Source organism: Staurois parvus, unplaced genomic scaffold (assembly GCF_062004578.1).
Source record: "Staurois parvus isolate SC_StPar_1 unplaced genomic scaffold, SC_StPar_1.0 ptg001697l, whole genome shotgun sequence".
In the NCBI taxonomy this organism is placed as follows: Eukaryota; Metazoa; Chordata; class Amphibia; order Anura; family Ranidae; genus Staurois; species Staurois parvus.
In genome coordinates, this window is record NW_028319493.1 from 195,386 (window position 1) to 205,297 (window position 9,912).

The 9,912-nt window shown below is 49.9% G+C and overlaps 1 protein-coding gene across 1 annotated transcript; it reads left to right on the forward strand.

The window, feature by feature from the left end:
* The first annotated feature begins 297 nt into the window (after window positions 1-297).
* LOC149434717 (E3 ubiquitin/ISG15 ligase TRIM25-like) lies at window positions 298-3,733 on the forward strand. The gene has a single exon (XM_089663472.1). The coding sequence runs from the start codon at window positions 333-335 to the stop codon at window positions 2,070-2,072; it is 1,740 nt and encodes a 579-aa protein (XP_089519598.1). The 5' UTR covers window positions 298-332; the 3' UTR covers window positions 2,073-3,733.
* The last annotated feature ends 6,179 nt before the right edge of the window (window positions 3,734-9,912 follow it).

A 9,912-nucleotide genomic window follows, 5' to 3' on the forward strand; every position in this document is an offset into this window, starting at 1 on the left:
CACGCCTACCTCCTGTCTTAATGTCTATGAAATGTACTAATGATATGAAGGTAGGTTCTGACACTATGTTCACACAGATTATTAAAAGATATTTTCCTCAAATAGGGACATAATTGTTAGGATTTCTTCCCATGTATTATCTGTCTTTATACCATCCCTCTGACTATGAGTCTCAGCCTCGCCCCGTGTAGGAGTGTACAGAACTGTCAACCCGCCCCATGTAGGAATGTACAGAATCGTCACCTCGCCCCATGTAGGAGCGTACAGAACAGGTCACACTGGTTACGGAGTGTCAGAGGCTTTACTCTCATTTCTCTCTTCTGCTCTCAGCGATGGCGTCTGATCTGAGGAAGGAGCTGGAATGTTCCGTCTGTCTGGACTTTTATATGGATCCTGTAACCCTGAGATGTGGACACAACTTCTGCCGGATCTGTATTGGCCGTGTGTTGGATACACAGGAGGGGTCTGAAGGATATTCCTGTCCTGAATGTAAGCAATGGTCCAAGAGACGTCCCGTCCTTCAGAGGAATCTGAAGCTACGTAACATAGTGGAGAACTTCCAGTCTACCCATCCAGATCAGGAGGAGTCCGGGGTCTTCTGTACTTACTGTATTCACACTCCTGTACCGGCTGTGAAATCCTGTCTGCTGTGTGAAGCTTCTCTGTGTGACAACCACCTGAGAGTCCACAGCAAGTCACCAGAACACGTCCTATGTGACCCCACCACTTCCCTGAAGGACAGGAAATGCTCCGTCCATAAGAAGATCCTGGAGTATTACTGCACCGAGGACTCCTCCTGTATCTGTATGTCCTGCAGTCTGGTTGGAGAACATCGGGGACACCAGGTGGAGACTCTGGAGGAGGCCTCCAAGATGAAAAAGAAGAAACTGAGGAATGTTCTGCAGAAACTGATGACAGAGAGAGAGGAGACGGAGAAAAGAGTCAAGAGTCTGCAGGAACGCAGGAGGAAAGTACAAGGAAAAGCAGATGCTGAAACTGAGAGAATCACTGCCCTGTTCAGAGACCTCAGGAGATGTCTGGAAGACCTGGAGAAAAGAGTCCTGAGGGACATCTCCGGGTGGGCAGAGCGGGTCTCCTGTCCCATGTTGGATTATATTCGGGATCTGGAAATAAAGAAGGAGGAGCTGTCCAGGAAGATGAGGGACATTGAGGAGCTGTGTAACATGACGGATCCACTGACTGTCCTACAGGAATCAGACACAGGTGACTTGTGTGATACTGAGGATGGAGATGATGAGGACAGAGAGAGACATGAGAACCTCCTCCATGATGGAGGGGATGGGGATTTGGGGGGGATCTCACACATATTACACACGGGTCTATCTGATATCATGTCTGGGGTCAATGTACAGAAATGTACAGGCACACATGTCTCTCCACATTCTACTACAAAGGGCAAAGGTCTCATCAATGGTCCACCATCCAGGCCAGACCCCCAACCCTCCCCCACCATACAACACTCACACCGCCAGGCTGGGGGACCAAATATTGAGGCTGTAGAGCAAACATCGGGGGTTACAGACATATTACTGGATGTGAGGACAGCTGGTAATGATCTACATATATCAGATGACAGGAAAACTGCCTCCTGGGTATATAAAGGCCAGAATTACCCAGAAACCCCAGAGAGATTTCAATGTCGTCAGGTGATGAGCAGTCGGAGTTTCTCCTCCAGGAGACATCACTGGGAAGTGGATGTCGGGGGGTCAGGGTACTGGAGAGTCGGGGTGTGTTACCCCAGTATAGACCGGAGAGGAGGTCAGTCATGGATTGGAGATAATAAGAAGTCCTGGGGGTTGGAGAGAGAGTGGGAGTGGGATAATCAGTACTCGGTGATACATGACAGTAGAAACATTCGATTACCCTACTATGTCTCCATTAAGAGAGTTGGGATAGATCTGGATTATGAGGCCGGGCGGATCTCCTTCTATAATCTGTGTTACCCGATCCGACACCTCCACACCTTCACCACCACCTTCACCGAGCCCCTCCATGCTGGGTTGTGGGTAGGGTATGGTCGTATGAAGATATCTGGGGGGAGGCAGATGTGAGAAATCTGCCCAGAGACTGGTGACATCACAGGGTGGAGAATCTGAGGCACCATGATAGGTATTTCCCCTCACTTCCTGTCCTGGTGACAACGTTTTACCTGACAGGACATGAGGGGAACTCTCCAACAACAAACACAGGCAGGAATAATAAAAATGCTTTACAGTACTTTAGTAGAGTAGGGTAAGTCTGGAACAACTGCCAGGTTTTATTTCTGTGTCTCGGTTGTTGATTTGACTTCATTTTGTTAGATGAAATGTTGTCACCAGGGCAGGAAGTGAGGAGAAAACACTGACAGCGGTCCTAATGCTGTCCTACGTCCTCACAGGCTCCTGTACATTGAAAATTCATGTATCTGTGATTGCTCCTCCCCCTCGCTGTGACTGGCTGTAATAATTGTCACTATTGATACATCCAGTGCTAGTTTTGTTCCTATTGGTTATAATGCACAGGGGGCGGAGATTGAAATCTTTCAATATTAAATGTGTAAATTATTATTATACAGGATTTATGGCTCCAACAGTTTGCTCAGCGCTTTACAATATAACGGGAGACAATACAGCAACAATACAGATCAATACAAGAGGGATAGGAGGGCCCTGATCCTGGGAGCTTACAATCTAAGAGGGAGGGGCTAGTGGTACAAAAGGTAATAACTGTGGGGGATGGACTGGTAGGAGGAATAGAAGATTCCAGTATTAGCTGAGGGCAGGATAGGCTTCCCTGAAGAGATCGGTTTTCAGAGATCGCCTAAAAGTGAGCAGAGTAGGTGATATTCTGATAAATTGGGGTAGAGAGTTCCAGAGGATGGGGGAAGCTCTGGAGAAGTCCTGGAGACAAGCATGGGAGGAGGAGACAAGGGAGCTAGAGAGCAGGAGGTCATGGGAGGAGCGGTTTGGGTGATATTTGGAGACAAGATTGGTGATGTAATTTGGGGCGGAGTTATAAATGGCTTTATATGTTATTGTTAATGTTTTGAATTTTATCCATTGGGCAATGGGAAGCCAGTGGAGGGATTGTCAGAGAGGTGGAGGACACTTAGTGGAGGCCAGTGGTAGAGAGGGGTGGCAGATACAGAACTGTTAGTAAGGTGGATGAGTCTGGCATCAGCATTCGTGATAGACTGGAGGGGGGATAGCCTGCGATGAGGTCGGCCAATGAGGAGGGAGTTACAATAGTCAAGGCGAGAGATAACAAGGGAGTGAATAAGTTGCTTAGTGGTTTCCGAGGTTAGGAACGGCCGTATCTTGGAGATGTTAGAGGTTGGAGATGTTGCGGAGGTTGGAGATGTTGCGGAGGTCGGAGGTGTTGCGGAGGTTGGAGGTGTTGCGGAGGTTGGAGGTGTTGCGGAGGTAAAGTCTACAAGATTTGCACAGTGATTGGATTTGGGGGTGAAAGGACAGATTGGAGTCTAGGATTACACCGAGTACCCTGGCATGAGGGGAGGGACTGATGATTGTGTTATTGGTCTTGATGGAGAAGTCGGGGGAGGGGGCACGGGCTGGGGGGAATACTAAGAGCTCAGTTTTGGAAAGGTTGAGTTTGAGGAAGTGGAGTGACATCCATGCCGGTATGTCACTTAGCAGGTTAGTAATGCGAGAGGAGACTGAAGGGGTGAGGTGTGGAGGAGACTGAAGGGGTGAGGTGTGGAGGAGACTGAAGGGGTGAGGTGTGGAGGAGACTGAAGGGGTGAGGTGAGGAGGAGACTGAAGGGGTGAGGTGTGGAGGAGACTGAAGGGGTGAGGTGTGGAGGAGACTGAAGGGGTGAGGTGAGGAGGAGACTGAAGGGGCGAGGTGAGGAGGAGACTGAAGGGGCGAGGTGAGGAGGAGACTGAAGGGGCGAGGTGAGGAGGAGACTGAAGGGGTGAGGTGTGGAGGAGACTGAAGGGGTGAGGTGTGGAGGAGACTGAAGGGGCGAGGTGAGGAGGAGACTGAAGGGGCGAGGTGTAGAGGAGACTGAAGGGGCGAGGTGAGGAGGAGACTGAAGGGGCGAGGTGAGGAGGAGACTGAAGGGGTGAGGTGTGGAGGAGACTGAAGGGGCGAGGTGAGGAGGAGACTGAAGGGGCGAGGTGTGGAGGAGACTGAAGGGGTGAGGTGTGGAGGAGACTGAAGGGGTGAGGTGAGGAGGAGACTGAAGGGGTGAGGTGAGGGGTAGAAAGATAGATTTGTGTGTCATCAGCATAGAGATGGTAATTGAAGCCAGGGGAGTTTATCAAGTGACCAAGGGAGGAGGTGTAGATGGAGAAGAGAAGGGGCCCAAGGACAGAACCTTGAGGGACCCCGACAGAAAGAGGGAGTTAAGAGGAGGAGCCAGAGTTATAGGTAACGCTGATGGAGCGCTGCGATAGGTAGGAGGAGAACCAGGAGAGAGCAGAGTCTCTGAGACCAAGAAAGTGGAGTGTTTTGAGAAGGAGGGGATGGTGAACCATATCAAAAGCCGCAAAGAGGTCAAGTAGTAACAGTACGGAGTAGTGGCTATTGGTTGGGAGGAGTACGGAGTAGTGGCCATTGGTTGGGAGGAGTATGGAGTAGTGGCCATTGGTTAGGAGGAGTACGGAGTAGTGGCCATTGGTTGGGATGAGTACGGAGTAGTGGCCATTGGTTGGGAGGAGTATGGAGTAGTGGCCATTGGTTTTAGCAATTAGTAAATCATTGAATGGTAAACAGATGTCAGTGATGAGAAATGATTCTGGCCGTGTTGGGGGGGGGGGTACTGTGGACAGGTGATTGGGGGGGGGGGTATAGAGTCTCAGGAAGTGGAGATCCTCGGCTCTGTATATGGGAATATTGATCAATGATTGGATATAGATACAATGATGGATTGGATTGGAGGATGACTACAATCACCATTAGCCCCTCCAGTCCCGGCCCCTCTATGATCCACATGGAGCCGAGCGATGTTTCCTCTATGGCCCCATTCATCTGATAAAGAGAAATCATTCTGATGTGATTACTAATGATGGAATGACAGGACTAAGTGCTTATATGCTAATGTTGGGTTCTGTCTATAATAACAGCTTCTCTGTCTAGAATGACTTTACAGAAAGATGTTATTAGAACAAATTGCTGATCTCCGGATCCTTGGAAGGTCTTGTTGTGGAACATAGAGACAGTTGGTCTCCTTCTTCTACAATGAGGGATTTGGGAGTCTGGAGGTGGGACAAGCTGATCAGGTGTTCAGAGAGAACACAAATGAATGTCTCTTGTGATGAATGATGAGCTGCTGTACAAATTCTTCACTGAATGATTTCATCTGTAAAATGTTGATGTTTGGGACGCTCCTCCATGACAACTGTCCAGGATTGGAGGGGCCTCCGGTTGGATGAAGAGGTCAGATCCTTGGTCCACCTGCCATGTCTAAGGATCTCCGCACACCTTCATCTCTCTACTTTCTAATCTTGACTTTTACTTTGTAACTCTTCTCTTCTCAATAAACTTCCAGAACCTTCCCCGTCATCAGAGGTTGTTATTTCCTCATCACATTCCACAAGAACTTTGTGACACCGATGGAACACCTCCATCATTTTATGGGGACACACAAGGCTTCCTGTGGTCAGGATTGTCCTACAGAGGTCACATGTGATATAGAAGACACAGAAGACGATGTTATATTTATACACACACTTTTGCCCAGTGATCATTGTTCTGTAGATAAACTTTCCATGATCTCTGGAATCACAAAAAGATTCTGATACCCTGTGATAAAGCGTGTCCCCCTAGTTCAACCCCTTTACATACACCATGTTGCCCCAAGTATTGGTTTGCCGGCCTTTCCACGCACATGACCTTTAATGGCCCCCCAGTCTTAGTCCGTAGGGTTCAATATTGAGTTGGCCCCGCCCCAGTCTTGGTCCGTAGGGTTCAATATTGAGTTGGCCCCGCCCTTCCCACGCACATGACCTTTAATGGCCCCCCAGTCTTAGTCTGTAGGGTTCAATATTGAGTTGGCCCCGCCCTTTGCAGCTTTAACAGCTTCAACTCTTCTGGGAAGGCCGTCCACAAGGTTTAGGAGGGTGTCTATGGGAAGGTTGGACCATTCTTCCAGAAGCACATTTGTCAGGTCAGGCACTGATGTCGGGGGAGGAGGCCTGGCTCGCAGTCTCCGCTCTAATTCATCCCAAAGGTGTTCTATGGGGTTGAGGTCAGGACTCTGTGCAGGACAGTCAAGTTCCTCCACCCCAAACTGGCTCCTCCATGTCTTTATGGACCTTGCTTTGTGCACTGGTGGGCAGTCATGTTGGAACAGGAAGGGGCCATCCCCAAACTCTTCCCACAAAGCTTGGAGCGTGAAATTGTCCAAAATGTCGTGTTAGATTCCCCTTCACTGGAACTAGGGGGCAAAGCCCAACCCCTGAAAAACAACCCCACGCCATTATCCCCCCTCCACCCCATTGCTCCTCTAAAACAGTTGTCTCCAAACTGTGACCTGGGGCACCATTCCTCCCACTAACACCAATACCTTGGGTCCTACAGGTTAATATGATGTCTAGAGGTTGGAAAGAAGCAAATTCCCTCCCCCCATATGGGAGGCGTTGAGCGACTAAATGAGGGGGGAAGTATTCAGGAACATTTCCATGTTCTATCTTGGAACCAGATACCACTTGAACCTCCATTGCCAAAGAACCAGAGCTCTGCACAAGTTCGGCCAGAAAAGTCTGGATTAAGGATTTACAAAGATTTATAAGGTCAGGAGAGATTAAGGGCTAGCCTGAAGTATGGGTTCAACATGTGGGGATATCCTGATCTACACCCATCCTCCATTCTATATGTGAAAGACGTACTGGGACAGGGTCAACCAGCTCTCATGGCAAGGATCCAGAACTGCACCTCCCCCCCACCATACTGCCAATACATGCTGTAGAATGGAGTACCACCTTGCATCCATTCTTTGCCGTCTTGCTGCACCACGGGCAAGGAAGCCCTCCTGCCCCGACCCTGTGTGCAAGTGACTGGTGCCCATTGTACCATTGCCAGCAAACAACCAGAGCTGAGAATAAGTCCCTGGGATCTTCTCACCATGCACAGGACATCTAATGTACCTATTGGTCAGCTGAAGATCCCCAAATACTGGAAATCAATTAATGGCGATACACAAGTCTAGTCCTTCTACTCACCAACAACTACGGGCTGATCACAGTCATCTCCGGTCCACCCAGGTTTGCAGCTGCCACAGTTGTATCCATGGAAGCCACCATTGCACAGGCAAGCCTTCCTGAAGAAGCGAATGGACCCGGTCATCCAGTCCCTCCATTTTATACTGGGGTCCATGAGGCCTGGCATCCACTGTGATTGGCATACAGTGGCCACGGCCCATGGTGAAGCCACAGAGGTTGCTGGGATCTGGAGACTGTTGAGGGTAGAGGTTGGGACAACACTCTCCAGTAGCCAAGGCCTCTGGGGTGGCACACTGGCGAGGAAACTGGGCAGAGGCCACATCACAAAGAAGGGTAACCACCAACACCACAGCATGGGTACCCCAAGATTTACAGAGCAACATGCTTCTGGGACACTCGTGGCTCTAGAATAGATACAAGAATGCTCGGTCATCTTTATTGTAACCCTGGACAAACCTAATCCATCCAAATAAAAGGAGCTCCTGCTTTCCGATTCAGCAGAACTAGGAAAAATTGAACCCGAGGCAAACTAATAAATACACAAGATGAAAAAATATGGTAGTGTGTACCTGCCAAATGGTTTGCATTTCTGCCCATCCAATCCCAAGTTTCTCAGCTATGCCACACAACACTGCCCAATCGGTAGGGGTCCTGCTTCATGCCAGGCTCCTGACTGACCAACCAGGACCTTGGGAGTTCCTCTTGTCCCCCCTTTATGGGTCCGGTCTGATCTGGAACATTATATGTGGTTGTGTGGTGGGAGGATGGGCTACCACAAGTACAATGAGGTCAGAAAACCTCGGAGCTTACACACTTGTATCTACATCTTCAGATTTCCTCTGTCTTCAGGTCTGGGGGACACATCACCCACATTCATGGACTAATTTGTTGTAGTCTACTGATGTCCCTGGCATGTCCCCCGATTCCCCACCTGATGGTGTTACGTGGAAAATTCCATTACTACACACTCCTGGCCTCTACTCTACAGTTTAGTTTCACTTTCCACCGCAGAGACGGGGTCAGGGTGGTCCTGGTCTTCCTATACTTCTCTACTTGTCTGAAGTAAAGCTGTACGGGCTGCAACATGAGTCTTAGTGAAGAGTTAAGCTGCCTGTGGATTCTGCAAACTCAACATGTGGTCTTACTGTACACATAGACAGGGTACATATTGGTACACCATTGCATACACAGACAATTAAAACAGATCACTTTGTTTTTTCAGAGTACCCCCTCCCCCAATCACAGGAGATAGCTGGAAAAGATGATAACCCTGAGATTTACCTCACAACAGGAAGTGACCAGAACATGGGAAATCTGGTGGGATTGATGGACATTTTCTGGAGTTGCTTAAAAGTGATCCTGGCTTCAAAAAAATAAAACCAATACAGCCACCACATCCTCCCCCCCCCCACCCTTCAATTCCCAGATCCCCCAGCCCTGCACCACCTCAATCCTCAGATTCCAACCTACAATCCAAATCTCCGCTAACATCTCCAATCCAATCCACCAAATCCTGTCATTATCCTTCAATCCCAGATTCCCCCCCCCCCCCAACCCCAATATCCCCACCACCACCCTACCATCCCAGACCCCTTCACCACCCCCCCCAGATCCCGACCACCACCCTACATTCCCAGACCCCTACACCACCCCCCCCCCCAGATCCCCACTACTACCATCCCAGACCCCTACACCACCCCCCCCAGATCCCCACTACCACCACCCTACCATCCCAGACCCCTACACCCCCCCCAGATCCCCACTACCACCACCCTATCATCCCAGACCCCTAGACCACCCCCCCAGATCCCCACATTGCCCGGGGGCCCCATGAGTTGTCAGTCCGCCCCTGCGGCCTCACCCTCCAATGTATCACATCCAGCAACCAATGAATGCAATCAGGCCATTAACCCTTCCTGGGCTCGGCCTTGTCTAGCTCCCTGTACTCTCCAGTGACGGATATAAAGAGATGGCAGATACAAATATCACCCGCATTCCCCTTATTCCACAATGCTCAGAGTAAGACATAGGACTAGCAGTCCATACAATGACTTCACTGGCTGCATGCTTGTTCCTGGTCCCGGACTCACACCTACTGAACCCAGATGCAGCCAGGAAGACCAGCATTGAAATGGCAGCCGCCTTATGAGGATCTATGGTCTCCACTCCATGCGAGGATCTATGGTCTCCACTCCATACGAGGCTCTATGCTCTCCACTCCATACGAGGCTCTATGGTCTCCACTCCATACGAGGCTCTATGGCAGCAATGGGCAAACTACGGCCCGGCGGACCTTTTAATCCGGCCCGCGGAGCTAGGCTCCCGCTAGGCTCCTCTCACAGTCCGCCGTGTAGCATGAAAATCTGTCTCCTATGAGGATCTGTCCCCCTCGACGTATCTGCGCATGTGCCGGAGATCGCCGATCGGCTGCTAATGCCTGAAACTGGCACATGCGCAGATACGTCGAGGGGGACAGATCCTCATAGGAGACAGATTTTCATGCTACACCTGAACGGCGCGGGAACACGGCGAGAGGAACGCGCGGAGCAAAGGTAAGTGAATTGACACAGGGGGGACTTGGGGACTTAATATGGGGGATGAATTACTATATGGGGGATGAATTACTATATGGGGATGAATTACTATATGGGGGACTTGGGGACTTAATATGGGGGATGAATTACTATATGGGGGATGAATTACTATATGGGGATGAATTACTATATGG

Bases quoted from the DNA above. Each gene is read 5' to 3' on its own strand.
- LOC149434717 (XM_089663472.1), top strand. From the start codon at position 333: ATGGCGTCTGATCTGAGGAAGGAGCTGGAATGTTCCGTCTGTCTGGAC.